At 39.6% G+C, this 17,990-nt stretch overlaps 1 protein-coding gene across 5 annotated transcripts in view; it reads left to right on the top strand.

Moving 5' to 3' along the window:
• The window catches only part of erbin (erbb2 interacting protein), a 313,059-nt gene that overhangs the window by 206,629 nt on the left and 88,440 nt on the right, over positions 1–17,990 (top strand). For all 5 annotated transcript variants that reach the window (XM_041185895.1, XM_041185894.1, XM_041185891.1 and 2 more), the window contains exons 7-12: positions 2,761–2,824; positions 3,490–3,564; positions 6,185–6,329; positions 8,921–8,993; positions 9,241–9,370; positions 12,010–12,125. In XM_041185895.1, coding sequence (XP_041041829.1) covers positions 2,761–2,824; positions 3,490–3,564; positions 6,185–6,329; positions 8,921–8,993; positions 9,241–9,370; positions 12,010–12,125 — 603 coding nt within the window. The remainder of the gene's footprint in view (positions 1–2,760; positions 2,825–3,489; positions 3,565–6,184; positions 6,330–8,920; positions 8,994–9,240; positions 9,371–12,009; positions 12,126–17,990) is intronic.

Raw genomic sequence — 17,990 nt, 5'->3', positions numbered from 1 at the left:
TGCTGCCAGACCTGCTGAGTTTTTCCAGGTAATTCTGTTGTTGTTTTGGATTTCCAGCATCCGCAGTTTTTTTGTTTTTATCTTGGTAATTGGCCAGGTTGGATTTGTCCTGCTTTTTGTGTGCAGGACATACCTAGGCAATTTTCCACTTTTCCGGGTAGATGCCAGTTTCCTAGATGTACTGGAACAGCTTGGCTCGGGGTGCAGCTAGTTTTGGAGTAAAGGTCTTTAGTACTATTGCCGGAATGTTGTAAGGGCCAATATCCACTGAGTTCAGCCATTCCTTGCTATCATATGGAGTGAATCGAATTTGCTGATGAATGGCATCTCTGATGCTCGGGACCTCAAGAGGAGGCGGAGATGGATCATCCACTTGGCACTTCTGGCTGAAGATGGCTGCAAATGCTTCAGCCTTATCTTTGGCACTGATGTGCTGGGCTTCCCCACCTCATTGAGGATGGGGATATTTGTGGAGCCTCTTCCTCCTGAGAGTTGTTTAATCGTCCATCACAATACACGACTGAATGTGGTAGGAATGCAGAGCTCGGATCTGATCCGTCAGTTGTGGAATCACTTAACCCTGTCTGTCACTTGCTGCTTTTGCTGTTTAGCAGGCAAGTCATCTTGTGTATTAGCTTCACCAGGCTGAAACCTAATTTTTGGGTATGCCTGGTGCTGCTCCTGGCACACTGTTCTGTACTCTTCATTGAACAAGGCTTGATCCCGGCTTGATGTTGATGGTCAAGTGCGGTATATCCTGGGCCATGAGGTTGCAGATTGAGGTTGTGTACAATTCTGCTGCTGCTGATGGCCCACAGCGCCTCATGGATGCCCAGTTTTGAGTTGCTCAATCTGTTTGAAATCTATCACATTTGGCATGGCGGTAGTGTCACACAACACAATGGATGGTATCCTCATTGTGAAGAAGGGACTTTGTCTCCATAAGGACTCGCTCCTACAAATACTGACATGGACAGATGCATCTGCAACCGGTAGATTGGTGAGGACAAGGTAGAATAGATTTTCCTTATTGTTGGTGTTCTCACCACCTGTCAGAGACCCTTTCCAGCAGCTTGTGTCCTTTAGAATTAGGCCAGCTCGGTCATTAGTTGTGCTATCAAGCCACTCGTGGTGATGGGCATTGAATTCCCCCTCCCAGGGTACATTCTGTGCCCTTCCCACCCTCAGTGCTTCCTCTAAATGGCGCTCAACATGGAGGAGCACTGATTCATCAGCTGAGGGGGGATGGTTTGTGGTAATCAGCAGGGAGTTACCTTGCCCATGTTTGACCTGATGCCATGAGACTTCATGGAATCCATACTCAATGTTAAGGATTCCCAGGATAACTTCCTCCAAATTGTATACCGTCGTGCTGCCACCTCTGGTGGATCTGTCCTGTTGGTGGGACAGAGTATGCCCAGGATGATGATGGTATTGGTCGTGTCTGAGATATTGTCTGTCAGTATGATTCCGTGAGTATGACTATGTTAGACTGTTGCTTGACTTGTCTGTGAGACAGCTTTCCCAATTTTGGCTCAAGACCCCAAATGTTAGGAAGGCAGACTTTGCAGGGCTGACAGGGCTGGGTTTGCTGTTGTCATTACTGGTGCCTAGGTCGATGCCGGGTGGTCTGTCCATTTCATTCCTTTTAGACTTCATAGAGGTTTGATGCAACTGAGTGGCTTGCTAGGCCATTTCAGACAGCTGTGGGCCTGGAGTCACATATAGGTCAGACCACGTAAGGATAACAGATTTTCTTCCCTGAAGGACATTAATGAACCAGATGGGCTCTTACAACAATCGACAATGGTTTCATGGTCACCATTAGACTGGCTTTTAATTCCAGATTTTATTAGTTGAATTTAAATTCCACCAGCTTCCGTAATGGTTTTTGAACCTGTGCCCCCAGACCATTAGCCTGGGCCTCTGAATTACCAGTCCAGTGACATTACCACTGCACCTCCCTCAAACGTCACCTGAAGCTGCTTTCCAATTTGTACATGGTTAATGGTGAGCAGCGTTACCCTCAATTATTTTGACAGTAAATTCTGGCCCATTGCACTTAGCTAATCAGCTGTCACAAATCCAGGACTCATTTTGAATTTTAACATAGCTGCCTACGGAATTTCCCTGTCATACGTATTTTGTCCAAACTGGAAGACCATTTGAAAATGTTTTTTTAGTGAACAACCTATTGATCAAGATTTGATCACTATGACCATCTGAATAGTGGAGTATCAGTACGTTTTGCCATGGTGTGTGGAAGGATTTACACTCCTACTGTCCTTGCGTGACTTTTTAGAAAAAAATGCATTCTTTTGGGCACTTTAAAGCTTTGACTCTTGCCGTCTGTTTCAAATTACAACCTACTCGCAATGTCAGAGTAACCTGATCACCTCATTGTAAATGAATGAGAGTTGAAGCTATAAGTATGGTTTGGTTATCTGAGGTGGACATACTTTCAAATTATTTTTTTAAAAGCAATTGATACTGTTTGATTGCTAGCATTCTGTTGGATGATTGATTTAATCAAAGCAGCTCCATTTTGTTTAGAATTACAAGACTTAAAGTTTTGAAGCAGTTGTACTTGAAATAACATTGTTGAGTTTTTTTTATATTGGCAAAGTTAACTATCCCAAAATAGAAAATTTTAAAAAAAGCTTTAGGATCTAGATATCCGGAAGCTGTATCTGTATGCTCTGTTTCATGTCAACTGCCTTGTTTTCCAATATCTTACTTGTTGATCCTTGATCTTTGTAGAACCATGAGCAGGCTCACCCAGTTGGAGAGATTAGATTTGGGAAGTAATGAGTTCACAGAAGTGGTAAGTAGTTCAAGAAAAACTCAACCAATGCACCTCTGTGATTTGTAAAGCAATTAATTGGCCCATGATTTTTGATAGTTTATGGAATGCCTCCTAGAACAGGAAGCATTGAACAGGAAGATTTATTTGAATTGTAGAATGGGCTACCAAAAAAAATGGACTTTGGAATTTTTTGCAGATGAGAAGTTAAGAGCTTGGTCTGCATTGGAAAAGAGTTTGTGAACATGATTTACAAAGCTAAGAAGATTGGCAGCACAGTGCTTTTATAACCAAACTCTTGGCCAAGATAAATGCAGTGACTACCTTTTTGTTCCATTGAAAATCACTGGTTTCTCATGACGTATGTGCAGATTTGTATTTCTTTTTTAAAAAGGTACCTTTGGTTTAAAAGTAATCGAAGCAAATGGCCTTTTTTATTTGTTCATGTACGTAGCCTGCTCCATTTTAGCTGCAAAATAATTCATCTTAACCTGCCTTGCTGCTGCATATTTTCCAACCTTTTTTCAACCATGGATGTCCTTTCCAAGTAGGCAGTTTTAGTTGCCATCTATGATCAAATGTTTTAGAAAGATAAACCACTGAAGTGTTATTTAAAAATATCTTTTTGTATGTGTTCTTGTATGTGTATTTTTAAAAATGTGTCTTTTTGTTCTGTTTCCTATTAGCCTGAAGTATTAGAACAACTGACGGGACTGAAAGAGTTTTGGATGGATGGCAATAGACTTGCAATGCTTCCAGGGGTATGTGTTGTGCTGTGGTGCTAATTGATGCTGCACCAATGTAGGAATTTAACCATAATCATAACGTGAACATCATATAAATTTAATTAGGTGGAGCTAAACTGGCAGCCCATTAAAACCTTGATTAGACCACAAGCACTAGATCTATACTGACAAATGTTCCCATAAACACACTGTTAATTCAGGTTGACAATGAGTAAAAAATAAATGTGTGGTGCATGGTGGATTTTGAAAATAAAACCATTGTACTGGCCACCCTATTTTATTCAGCAATTTTAGGCCAACATAATTCTATTTTCAAATTCACCTGGGGAAAAAGCAGGGCAATGGCACTAGGTCATAATGCTCATCTGGAGCGACGGTGCAGACACGATGAGCCAAATGGCCTCCTCCTGTGCCATCATAATTCTGTAATTAACAGGAAAACTATGGTTGATCGATGATTCTACTTTATGGGCCAGATTTTTGCAGAGTTGTGGAGATTCCATAGATCTTTAAAAATGGCAAGTAGGACATGGCTTAGGAAGTACCACCCCATTTCTGACACATCCTATTTTCATCAGTAGGGGAAAGGGGGTGGGGAGTTACTCACACATGAGGGAATCCCAAACTCTGAAAAGCCATTTGAACTCAGTGCTGAGCTCAAGCAGACTCTAGTTTTGCTATAGCAAGGGCCTTAACCTGCAGTATGAGAGTAATGAATTTTTAAAGAATAGACATAAGTACTCATGGAGGGTGGATAATGGCTGTAGAACTGTCAAGCTGTGGAGCTATTTAAACCCTTAGCCCTTTAAAAATTAACAAAATAGGCTCCTATGCCAGGATTTGAAAAAATACTTGGCTTTCCACAAACTTAGTGATCTCATTTCAGTGTGGGGTTCTAAATTCACAGATTGATTGACAGCTCAAAGTTTATTAAAGGATTAGTTGTCTCTTTGGAGTTATGAATAAAAGTCTGTTTTTTTAAGGGGTTAAGTACTTAAGGGAATTTAAGAGTTTTGAGTAGGCTTTCACGAATAAAAAAATATATACTGAAGGCTGTCATAGATATTTAGGCCTTTATTTTATTTAATCTCAAAATGGCTCCTTAGGTCTGCCCACGCTAGATACTGGGTAAGTTGCATGGAAGGTGTAAGGGCAAAGGGTGGTGGGTGGGGTCATGAGTTGGCATAGAGGTGGCATGGTGAGTGGTTGGGAGGGTGTGAGGGGCCAGGGCTAGAGGGCCTAAAATCTAAGGAAACAAGTGTGACTCCATCCCATCCCTAAAGAGGAAACATTGACGTTTGCAGAAAATCAAGCTTCTGGAAAGGTATTTGCATTGTCCTCTTTTTGTTAGTTGTATCTTTTCAGCTTGCTGGTTTCATAAGAGCACCACAGATACTGTAGCAAGATTATGTTTCATATATCAAGTGTGTTGATATTGTAATGTTTCCAAACCAAATTCTGCACATCTTTCCAATCCCTAGAGGTTATTTAGCAATCTCTGCTCATTAATGCATATGCTTTTAGCCTCAACACTCTCTGTAGTTTAAATTGCATGAGTAGTTAATCATGATCCATATATATTTGATCATCTTTTTAAAGGTTTTTGAAGGAAAGTGCTTCTTATGTGAGCAGACTAAGGAGTTCATATTTCTAGAATATGTATCTTTGCATGTTAAAAAGAAAGTAACATTGGGAAATATTATCTTAGTGGGTAACAGGAGAGTTTTATAATTATTTGGCTTCTAATAACCACAAATGGGTAGAGAATTCTAGTATGTAGCAGGTTTTCTGAACTATTTTGGATCATTATTCTACCAAAGAAGCCTTTACTGGAACCCATTCTTTTCACCTGCCATGTTCGCATTTTTCTTCTCCCAAAGAATAACTGTTGTTCCTAAAGGGACATCCTATCAATTTACTGATTCAGTAGAAGTTGAACTTCAAATGTGTGTTTTACCTGACCATGGTGGGAACTGATTTGACACTTGAGGTGAAACCCACTGTACTCAACAGCAGCTGAATTTGGGCTCTAATTTTAAGCCATGCTCCTGATTAATACTGAATTGTGGTGGGGCTGAAGAAATGTTGCAGAAAGTCTTGAGCATCGAAACTCCAACAGGAATGTCAGGTCTTTGGTAAATTTAGAGCTTTGGTTGTTGTTCTGCTCTGTTTCTTCTGTCCACTTTCTGCACTCCTTTCTTAAAGGTGTTGGCTCCTTGCTATGGTATTGTTCCATGGGCACCTGTTGCCCTCCACTACATCTGCAAGAACTCATTGCTCATGTGTGAGCCTGGATGGTGAGTGTTAGTGAGTTATTCAAACTGGAGATAGTTATAGCTGACCATGATCATATCTGATGCTCATGCGTAGTTTCAGCAAGGTCTGTTCTTTTTTAACTCCCTTCCCTAACCAAAGACATCGAGGTCAGTTTTAGTACTATACCATAGTCCTAGTTTGCACTCAGCTTGATTAATATCAATTGGTGTTTGAACATGGGGCTTTCCTACTGTGTTTGTCTCAGCTAATCAACCGTAGCAGTTGAACCATCAAAGGAGCTCTTAGTTGGTATGACCGCTTAGTGGTAAAGATGTGACTGAATGGTAAATTTCAATTTTATTTATTTTTCTCCTTACAGTTTATTGGCAAATTAAAGCAGTTGACCTACTTGGATGTTTCCAAAAACAATGTGGAAATGGTTGACGATGCCATATCAGGTTGTGAGAACCTCCAGGACTTGTTGCTATCTAGCAATGTGCTCCAACAGCTACCTGAATCCATTGGTTTGTTACTTTTAAGTGAATAATGTATGCATGAATATTTGAATAAAGAAGTGTTCTATATCTAAAAGTATAGTATTAGCAATACTTAATTGTACTTTGGTATAAATTTAACTGCAATATTTCCAGTGTCTGACTTAGTTTTATTGGCATTTAAGTTCGTGATCCACTAGGGTATGTTTGAAACAATGGTATGAGGAATGAGAACAACTTGAGTTGCAAATATTAAATTATTCTAGATTTTGAACATTTTTGTACTTTTTAATACACAACTAATATTTATATAACTTCAAAGAAACTGCTCATAATGACACAGAACTGCAGGATAATTTTTAAACTCTTAATTTTAAAATTTACGTACAGTTTTATAAATTAAATATGTCAGCTGTTTAACGTCCCGCAAATTTCTTTTAGAATGTAAATGCCAGAGAATTCTCTTTGATGCCCAAAACAATAGTTTATTTTTTAGCAAAACTAATTGAATAAATTGGAACAAGGAACAAAACTCTTTGAATTCAACCAATGGTATCTGCTGATGCGTTATGGTAAAACATGAAAACTCGCTGTAACAACTCCCATATTTATAATACCTATTGCAGGGTACTTTTTTTTGTAAACCTTCATGCCCAAGTTTCCTTTCTGTTGCTAGTTTATCACTGGCTAGTGTTTATTTTGATTTTTTTTCCCTAATGCCTAAGAGTAATGACTCTTTCCACAATTTTAACCCATATTTATTGTCTTCTGGACACATACCACCTAATCCAATAGGCTGTTCTGGAAAAAAAAAGCCAAAATCTTGAGAAGAGGGAATAAACTTGTTGATTAAACCAAATGCAAAAGCAAAATCCAGTTCATGAGGAAAACGCACCCATGTTCCTTTTATCTGTGAGTAAATCACGCAACCTGGTATTACCCCTACAGCTCTTTGAAGGTGCAAATTGAAAAATATAAATAGTGTCAAATGTAGTATCACAAAGTGAAGAACCTTTAGCTGGCAGAAAATGGGAAAAAAATTAAAATGGTTAATAAAATGAAACTAGGTTCAATTGAGACTTCCTCGTTATCTCTTAATCCATGTTTACATTCATTCTAGACTGCCTCCCCTCTTGAGCTATAAAGCCAGGAAATCCCAGTGCAGCTCCATAGTAACCAATATGTTTTTCTGCAGTGGTCACATCTTGAAATAATAAAAGCTACAGTATTGGGGGTTGGAGAGAAGAAGAGGATGACAGGTTTTTTTACTTCACTGAGCTCTTCAACTTTGAATGCTATAATTTATCTTAACTGTTTTTCACCCAACTCAAGTGCTTAAGGGCTGCACAGTAAAACTAAATTGGTGGATTTATGCGTGAATTTAAACCTTTTCCGTTGAGTACTTGAAGACCAAAAAATGATTGCTGTAAACTTTGCCAGACTTTGTGGCAGTTAAAATCTTGGCATATATATCCAGAACAGAAACTACCAACTAAAGATGTAATATTAACCCGTGATTAACTCATGACGCTGCAGCCAATTCTGATCTTTGTACCTTTTATAATAAGGAATTACAAAATCAGAAAAAAGTAAAAGGATGAAGATTAAAGTGAGCCTGGCTAATGGGCTGTGAGGAAAGAGTAGTAGCTTAATTTCAGCCTGTGGGACAGGAGACAAGTATGAAAGAAATCTATCAAAAAGGTAGTTTTCATAGAACTTGGATAAGCATAATGACCTGGACTTTATCAGAAGCGAATGAACAACACTCACCATTCATTGTGCTTTCAGCTGTGCGCAGACTTTTAGTGAGCATTTGTGAGGCAATTTAGGATAATTAGAGAGCTATTGTAAAGCAGTGCCCTCTACAGGGGATCTGGCCATGTGTGAGCAGGGAAAGCAACGGCATGTCTCTTCAACCAATCAGATTGAGGAATCCTTATTGCGAGCCAGTCTAAACCAGGAAGTATGAGTTAGAATATTCAATGTAAATTCATTTTCAGCAAGTAAAATTAAAAGAGAGATAAGAAAATGTTTTTTAAAAGTCTCTTCCTTATACATTATTTCTGGGAATTAAAACAAAATAAATCTGAAGGAATGAGACTGTCGAATTATAAAAATTGTTTTTTCAGTGCCAGAGAGGTTTAGAAGTAATTAAACCTTGTCACCCTATCAAAAAAAATTCATTTATACTTGAACGGTCAAGCCCGAATGTTTTTACAGCATGTTTAGTAGATAAGGTCTGCAACATCATGCCCCTCAAGTGTCTAAAGCTGAATTTATTGGCGGGATATTAGTGTAGTTTGGAGAAGAGCATGGCATATCGAATAACAACTTCCTGATTTCCACATTTAACTCCCCATGTGTGGATGAGTACGTTGCTGAGCTATTTATTTCATAAGGGCAGTAAGCCATGACAGCCTCATTGTCACTACTACTGCAAAATCTGGCCATTAGCAAACCGTAAATTGAATATGGTTGAACCACATGGTCTTTCTCCTTATGGTGCTGTCACTAGAATTTGAACATATTGAAATATTCTACAGTTTTGAACTGAAATTCTTCTGGGGTCTATTGTGCATCTCTTAATTTCTTGTTTAATGATTCATTACTATTGTTTTTAGGTTCTCTTAAGAAGCTAACTGCGCTCAAGGTGGATGAAAATCAACTAATAAATTTGCCAGATTCAGTAGGAGGGTAGGTATTTCAAATTGGTAGAAAATTAATCTGTGGCACAGGTAGATTATTTTAAACAGACATCCTTGCTTAGGTAAGAAATGATTTTGCACCCTATTTGCTTGTCGTGTGAGTCCTTGTCAAAGGAATCATTTGTCAGTAACACATCTTTTCCATGGTTTAGCCTATACGGAATGTTTTTGAGAGAAGTATGTAAACAATACATTCTTAGTTATGTGCAATGAATTATGTATCTGTGTTTCTGTAGGCTTTCATGTTTAGAAGAATTTGATTGCAGTTTTAATGAAATTGAAGCTCTACCTTCTACAATTGGGCAATTACAAAATCAAAGAACATTTGCAGCAGACCATAACTTCATAACAGAACTTCCTTCAGAGGTAACTAAATTATCAACTTAACTCTTGCTTTATGAACAAAACTTGAAAATTCCAGTCATTTTATTGACATCTGCACTCAATCTTTTCCTGTACATTCATAAATTTGTTGAAAATCTGTTATTTAAACAGAAATTAAAAGTTGACTTTGGTAATTCTTTGAGACATCTCAGCATGATGAAATGCTACATTACTGCAAGTATTTATTTAAAATGCTGTAGTCAGCATTCATAGCTCAGATGTTTTATTACAAAGTAATTATCTTGGATTCAGCGATTCAAACTTTTTTTATATAATAAATACTGATTTTTAAGTGCTTCCTAGATCCTGTGTCTGACTATATCCTATATGTTTAAATAGCCTATTTTGACAATATTGGATTCCTAATTATTGGTTAAATGGAAATGGAGTAAAGTTTTATAACTGGAAAATGAAATTAAGGTAGAGATCAATTATGATCCAATTCAATAGTAGAACAGGATTAAGTGGCTGACTGGCCTACTCCACTTTCTATGTTCCAAACACATTGTGAACGTCTGTGGTTAACAACTTCTTATTTTACTTTGCAATATATTGTACTGAAAGGGCTAATTACACTAGATTTAATAAAAAAGTTGTTTATGATATACTGCCATTGGAGGCAGCCCAGAGAAGGTTCACTAGGCTGATCCCAGGTATGGAAGGATTTTCTTATGAGGAGAGGTTGAGTAGGTTGGGCCTGTACTCATTGGAGTTTAGGAGAATGAGAGGTGACCTTATTGAAACATTTAAGATTCTTAGGTGGCTTGACAGGGTAGGTGCTGAGAAGGTTTATCCCCTTGTGGGAGAGTTTAGGACCAGAGGGCATAATCTTAGAGTAAGGGGACACCCATTTAATACAGAGATGAGGAGGAATTTCTTCTCTGAGGGTAGTGAATTTGTGGAATCCTTTGCCACAGAGGGCTGTAGAGGTTGGGTCATTAAGTGTATTCAAAGTTGAGATAGACAGATTTTTAATCAGTAATGGAATCAAGGGTTTTGGGGGAAAAGGCAGGAAAGTGGAGTTGAGTATTATCAGATCAGCCATGATCTCATTGAATGGCAGAGCAGACCTGATGGGCCGAATGGCTTCCTGCTCCTATGTCTTCTGGTCTAATGCCACCCAGCATCAATAATGTTGTCTGTGTCTCCAGAACTAACATTATTACAGCCACATAAAATTTAAATTGAGGATATATCTTGATCAGGTTGTCCCTACCGTCGCCTTTTGCCCACTCTGCATCTTTGGTTAGTGTATGAGTGTGAACTGCTACATATTTAACATCATTGCTGCTCCTCTGTGTTCTTTCTCAGCATCCAGCTGCTTTGCCTTCCTATCATTCCACACATTCAAAATCCCAGGTTTGAGCTCCAGACACCTTGCCTTTTGCTGTTCTCAACCTTAATTATGTAATTTGCTATGGGTTTGAATCTGTCATCCTGGGTTTCTTGACAACAGGGTGTAGTTATATAGCATCTTTAATGTAGAAAAGCACCCAAGGCAACTTTTAAAGTCTGTGAACAGTTAGATGTCTGTTTATCTCTACTAAAGTATTAAGTTTTGTGCTAAATTTAAGTGTTTAGCATTATAAAAACATACCTCACTATTTGTTTTAGATTGGAACCACACAGATGGAATTTGTAAACTTTAATGTTAATACATCAGATTCCAAGAGTAAAATGGATCTTCTACAAAAGAAGCAAAGAATCTGCGAGGCTGGCTGCAAAGTCAGACTTAATACCCCACCTCATATGTCATATCCTCAATGGACCTGTCTGCCAAAAATTTATCCAAGCCTGTCCTAAAATTTATCATGTCCTCTCTTCCACTGTACCATTTTGCATATTCTGTATCGTCTATATGAAAAAGTTATTTCAGTGGTTACAACAGAGTTGCAATATTTCCACGTAAGAATGTAAAACTTCTATGGATACTGTTCATTGAGGAAAATTTTTGAATACAGGATTTCATAGGTGTAGGTTACTGTCCTGCTGATTAGCAAAAACATTTTCACTGAATTGTCTGCTAAAACCACACATTAGAGATGCAGAAATATTGATATTTAATTTTGTTCTGAGTTTAGAGAGAGCTATGAAGGTGAAGGGGGCCGTCATACCTTGTAGGAAATTTGAGCTGCTTGTCCTCTTTCCAGGATGGAAATCCCATCTAAGCAGATTAGTTTGAGATCACATGACATAGTGAATTTCTTTGAGTTAGCTGAGGTTTAACTGCACGGTGATTAAATAAAGGCAAAACTTTGTGATGTATTGGAATTCATCCAGTGGTACGGAATTAATTCCACCATTTCAGCTCTGTACCTTTCTGAGCTGTTTATGTTGTGCTGAAAGGAGCTGCGTCTTTGAAATACCAATTACATGTTTGCTGTGTGGCTGCAGAGCCTGCAAAATGGCCCTCCTTATCATTTAACCTTCATGCTGTCTCTGATGCTCTGCTACATAATAGCTAAAACAAAATTCCTCTGCAATTTATGAATTCATCTAAAGCACCAAATTACTGTCTTGTAACTTAATTCCAGCTTGTGTCTTTGTGTTGGTTAAACACCAACTTATGCTGTTCTGATGTAAATAAATGTCTCAAATTGTAATGATTTGATTTGCCTCAGATTGGTAACTGGAAGAATGTGACTGTCCTGTTCCTTCATTCCAACAAATTGGAGTACTTGCCTGAAGAAATGGGAGAAATGCAGAAACTGAAAGTCATTAATCTCAGTGACAACCGGTCAGTGTTCAGAATTAAGCGATTCTTGACAGAAATGCAGATGTTTTCCAAACTACTTTTGCAATTCAAACAATTTTAGGAAAGATTATATGCTTCATTCTTTTGCAATTTTTAATACTTCCAGGTGTGCAATTTACATTTCAATGTAGACGTGTTCAAATTAAGCCTGCCTTTGATTTTTTTTTATGTGCTTAAATGGAATGATGGAATAAATGTACCACAATGTGTATAGTAGTGAGATGTTGCAGTAATTTCGGAGTAGGTTATATTTAGATATTTCCATTCATATTACAAATGAGAATCTGGACATGTTTTGCATGACCCATGGACTTTGACCTCCTCAGATTCTCATGGAAGCTAATTGTTTGCTTGCCACTTAAATATCTCGTCATTTTGTTGATGGAGAAAAATGATGTTTGCTTTGAAAGTATGATGCTTCAAAGCGTGTGATAAGTTGAGCTGTGCGAATTTTTAAATGGAGCAGCAGAGGATAGGAACACAAAGGAGATCTAAAGAGACTATCTCACCTATTTTAATATCTGAATCTTATCTTTTTATTTTTAAGTAGAGTTTATTACTACTAGTAAGGTTAAGCGTTAGCAGCATTTATCAGTATTAGTAAAGCTTTATTAATAGTAGTAACATTGTGTGCTATGTGCAAACTCCAGGATGCTTTCTGTGTCCTAGATAGCCATTCGTGCAGGACGTGCCGTTAGCTGCAGCAGCTTGAGCTCTGGGTTTTGGAACTTGAGCAGCAGCTGGCGTCCGCAGTGCATCTGTGAGATTGAGAGCTTCGTGGATAGCATGCTTATAGATATCACCCCTCAGCTTAAGAGTATGCAGGGAGTAAGTGAACGGGTGACAACCAGGCAGTCAAAATGGAACAGGCAGGCTGTGCAGGAGTGCCCTGAGTGCCTCCCACCTCCAACCAGTATTCAGTTCTGACCACTGATGAGAGTGATGGTTCATCCGGGGAGTGCAGCCCGAGCCGAGTCGATGGCACCACAGATGGCTCAGCCGTACTGGGGCAGTACAAGGTAGACTGAAAGAGCAATAGTGATGGGTAATCTGATAGTTAGGGGAATATATCGGCATTTTTGCAGCTGCATACATGAATCCAAGATGGTGTGTAGCCTCCCTGGCAAACGATATAATTGAGCAGCTGAAGAGCACCCGGAGCATGGAGGATGAACAGCCAGCAGTCATGGTCCACATTGGTACAAATGACATAGGCAGAAAATGAGATGATATCCTGTAGTCAGAATTTAGGGAGCTAGGTAGGAGAAAAGCAAGTAGGACCTCAAAAGTAGTAATTTACAGATTACTCACAGTACCATGTGCAAGTGAGTATAGAAATAGGAGGATAAAGCAAATTAATGCATGGCTGGAAAGATGGTGCAGGAGGAAGGGCATTAGATTCTTGGGTTATTGAGACCAGCTCTGGGGGAGATGGGACCTGCACAAGGCGGATGGGTTGCTCCTAAATAGAGCAGGGGCTGAGTTCCTTGCAGGGCATTTTACTTGTGCTATTGTGGAGGATTTAAAGTAATTTGGCAGCGGTTTGGGAACCAGAAGAGAATATCAACGAGGAATACCAAGGTGCATGAAGTACTGGGAAAGATAGATATCACTAGAAAAAGGAATATAAGTTAATAGATGTGGTGAGAGTAAGGAAGAAAGTAATAAATCAGGTTACTGTGTATGTATGTGAATGCACGGGGTGTGACAAAAAAGATTGGTGAGTTACAAGCACAGATTGCTATATGGAAATACAGTATTGTGGGTATAACAAAGACCAGGTTCAAAAGAGGACAGGACTGGGTGTTAAATATTCCTGGATAGAACTTGTTCAGGAAAGATATGAAAGGAAGAAAAGGGGGAGGGGTGGCAGTATTGATTAAGGAGAGCATTGCAGTGCTGGAGAAAGAGGAATTTACCAAAGGGTTCAAGGATCAGAATCTATCTGTGTAGAGCTAAGGAACAGGAGAGGTGCAATTACATTGTTTGGTGTAATCTATAGGCCTCCAACTAATGTGAAGGATGTAGAGGAATGAATTACAGAGAGATGCAAAAATTATAGGGTAGTTATAATGGGGGACTTTAATTATCTAAATATAGACTGGGATGCTAGTATTGTAAACGGCAGAGAGGGTCAAGAGTTCCTAGAGTGTGTTCAGGAAATTTTTCTACAGGAATATGTTTCCAGACCAATGAGAAAGGAGGGAATGAGGTGAGCCAAGTGGATCAAGTGTTGGTGGAAGAACATTTAGGGGACAGTGATCATTGTATCCTAAGACTTAGGCTGGCTGTGGAGAATGACAAAGAACAATCCAGAGTAAGACTAATTAACCGGGGGTAAACCAACTTCGATGGGGATAAGAATGGACCAAATAAATTGGAGTCAAAGGCTGGCAGGAAAAACTGTAGCTGAACAAAGGACAACCTTCAAATCAAGTCACAGTCAAGGTATTATCCCTTGAAAGGGAAAGGTAGGGCAAACAATTCCGGAGGCCCCTGGATAACAAAAGAGAGAGAAACTAAGGTAAAGAAGAAAAAATGTGCATATGACAGATGTCAGTTAGAAAAACAATTGAGAACCAGGCTGAATATTAGAAGATCCAGAGGGGAGGTGAAAAAAGTAAATAAGAGAAGCGAGGAGGGAATTTGAAAAGAGACTGGCAGTCAAAATAAAAGGGAATGCCAAAGTCTTTTATAGTCATATAAATAGGAAATGGGTGGTAAAAAAGAGGATTAGGGTGGATAGGAGCCAAAAAGAGGATTTACGCATGGAAGCAGAGGGCATACATGAGGTATTAAATGAATACCTTGCAGCTGTCTTTAGTAAGGCAGAAGATGCCCACCCCAGCTATGGTGAAAGCAGAGATCATTCAGGCGTTAGAAAGGTTTAAAATTGATAAGGAGGAGGTATTGAATAGACTGCCAGTACTTAAAATCTAATAAGGCAACAGGACCAAGTAGGATGCATCCAAGGATACTGAGGGATGTGAGAGTGGAAATTGCAGAGTCCTCCTTAGATGCAGGGGTGGTGCCAGAGGACTGGAGAATTGCAAATGTTGCACTCTTATCCAAAAAAGGGTGTAAAGGTAAGCCCAGCAACTACAGTCCATCAGTTTAACCTCTGTTGTGGGATTTTTTTAAAATTCATTCACAGGGTGTGGGCTTCGCTGCCTGAGCCAGTATATATTGACTATCCCTAGTTGCCCTTGAGAAGGTAGTGATGAGCTGCTTTCTTGAACCACTGCAGTCCATGTGGTGTCGGTACACCCACAGTGTTGTTAGGAAGGGAGTTCCAGGATTTTGACCTGGTGCAGTGAAGGAACAGTGATATACTTCCAAGTCAGGATGGTGAGTGACTTAGAGGGTGTGGTGTTCCCATGTTTCTGCTGCCTTTGTCCTTCTAGATGGTAGTAGTCACGGATTTGGAAGATTCTGTGAAAGGAGCCTTGCTGAGTTCCTTCAGTGCATCTTGTAGATGGTACACACTGCTGTGACTGTGTGTCAGTGGTGAAGGGAGTGAATGTTTGTGGTTGTGATGCCAGTCAAGTGGGCAGCTTTGTCCTGGATGGTGTCAAGCTTTTTGAGTGTTGTGTGAGCTGCACTCATCCAGACAAGTGGGGAGTAGTCCAACACACTCCAGACTTGTGCCTTGTAGATGGTGTACAGGCTTTGGTGAGTCAGGACGTGAGTTCCTCATTGCAGGAATCCTAGCCTCTGACTTGCTCTTGAAGCCACAGTACGTGGCTAGTCCAGTTCAGTTTCTGGTCAATGGAACCCCCAGGGTGCTGATAGTGGGGTTTTCAGTGATGGTAATGCCATTGAACGTCATGGGGCGATGGTTGGATTCTCTCGTTGGCGACGGTCATTGCCTGGCACTTGTGTAGCATGAATGTTACTTGCCAGTTGTCAGCCCAAGCCTGGATATTGTCCAGGTCTTGCTGCATTTGGACATGGACTGCTTCAGAAATAATAATTTTGAACAAAATTTATAGTCACATAGGCAAATGACAGTTAATTAAGGAAAGTTAGCATGGATCTGTTGAGGGAAAATTGTGTTTAACTAACTTTCTGGAGTTTTTTGAAGAGGTAACACAGTTGATGAGGGTAATGCAGTTGATGCAGTGTACATGGACTTCCAAAAGGCATTTGATACAGTGCCACCCGACAGACTTAGGAGCAAAGTTAGAGTTCCTGGAATAAAAGGAACAGTAGCAATATGGATACAAAATTGGGTGAGTGACAAGCAGTAGTGGTGAAAGAATGCTTTTTGGGCTGGAGGGAGGTTTGTAGTGGAGTTTCCCAGGAGTCGGTGTTGGGGCCCTTGATTTTCCTAATCCATATTAATGACTTGGTCCTTTGTGTACAGGGCACAATTTCAAAATTTGTCGATGATGCGAAACTTGGAAACAATGTGAACTGTGAGGAGGATAGTGTAGAACTTCAAAAGGGCATAGACAAGTTGGTGGAATTGGTGTGCAGGTGGCAGATGAAGTTCAATGCAGAGAAGTGTAATGTGATTTTGGTAGGACGAATATGGAGATATAATATAGAATAAAAGTACAATTCTAAAGTGGGTGCAGGAGCAGAGGGACCTGAGTGTATGTGCGTATAAGTCATTGAAGTTGGCAGGACAAGTTGAGAGATCAGTTAACAAAGCATACAGTATTGTAGGCTTTATTAATAGGGGCATAGAGTACGAGAGCAAGGAGGTCATGTTGAATTTGTATAGGACACTGGTTTGGCCTCAGCTAGAGTATTGCATCCAGTTCTGGGCAGGTATTAGAGAGAGTGCATAAAAGATTCATGAGAATGGTTCCAGGGATGAGGAACTTCAGTTGTGAAGATAGATTGGAGAAGTCAGGACTGTTTTTCTTGGAGAAAAGAAGGCTGAGAGTAGATTTGATAGAGGTAAAAATATGAGAGTTTGGAAGATCAACAATGGAGCATCCACAGCCCTCCAGGTTAGAGAATTCAAAAGATTTATAAACAATTGAGTGAAGTAATTTCTCCTCAGTCCTAAATGATTGATCGCTTATCTGAGGCTGTGCCCCCATGTTTTAGACACCCTGACCAGCGGAAACAATCTCTCACTACCCAATCAAGCCCCTTCAGAATTTTGTAGATTTCAGTGAGATTGCCTGTCATTCTTCTAAACTCCAGAGAATATTAGCCAATTCACTAAGCCTCTTGTCATGTCATCCCAGGGAGAAATCTAATGAGCCTTTGATTTACTGCCTCCAATCCAAATATATTCTTTCTTAAATATAGAAACCAAAACTACACCCAGTGTTCCAGATGTGGTCTTGCCAAAACCCTGTACAATTGTAGCAAGACTTCTTTATTCTTGTACTCCAATTACCTTGCAATAAAGGCCAATCTGCCATATGCTGCCTTAATTGCTTGTTGCACCTGATTGCTAACTTTCTGTGTTCATTCTACCTGCACGCCCAAGTCTCTCTGAACATCAGCACTTGCGAGTTTTATACCTTTTAAAAATTGTTCTGCTTTTCTAATCAAAACCAAAGTGAATAACTTCACACTTGCTTACATGATGCTCCATCTGCCATCTTGTCGCTTGCTTACTTGACCTGTCTATATCTCTTTGCAGTCTTTCCGTGTCTTCTCCACAACTTATTCCCACTGAGCTTGTTGCCATCAGCAAACCTAGGCACTTTACTCTGTCTCTTCATCTAAGTCATTAATATAGATTGAAAATAGCTGAGACCCAGCTCTGATCCTTGCACCTCTCCACTACCTTGAAAAATCTTTTCTTCGTGGGATGTGGGCGTTGCTGCCCACCCATAATTTCTTATGTTCAGAGGGCATTTAAGAGTCACATCAAGGCCA

Source organism: Carcharodon carcharias, chromosome 4 (genome assembly GCF_017639515.1).
Source record: "Carcharodon carcharias isolate sCarCar2 chromosome 4, sCarCar2.pri, whole genome shotgun sequence".
Taxonomy (NCBI): domain Eukaryota; kingdom Metazoa; phylum Chordata; class Chondrichthyes; order Lamniformes; family Lamnidae; genus Carcharodon; species Carcharodon carcharias.
Note: the sequence above shows the minus strand (reverse complement) of the source record. Positions and strands in the feature narration are given on the sequence as shown.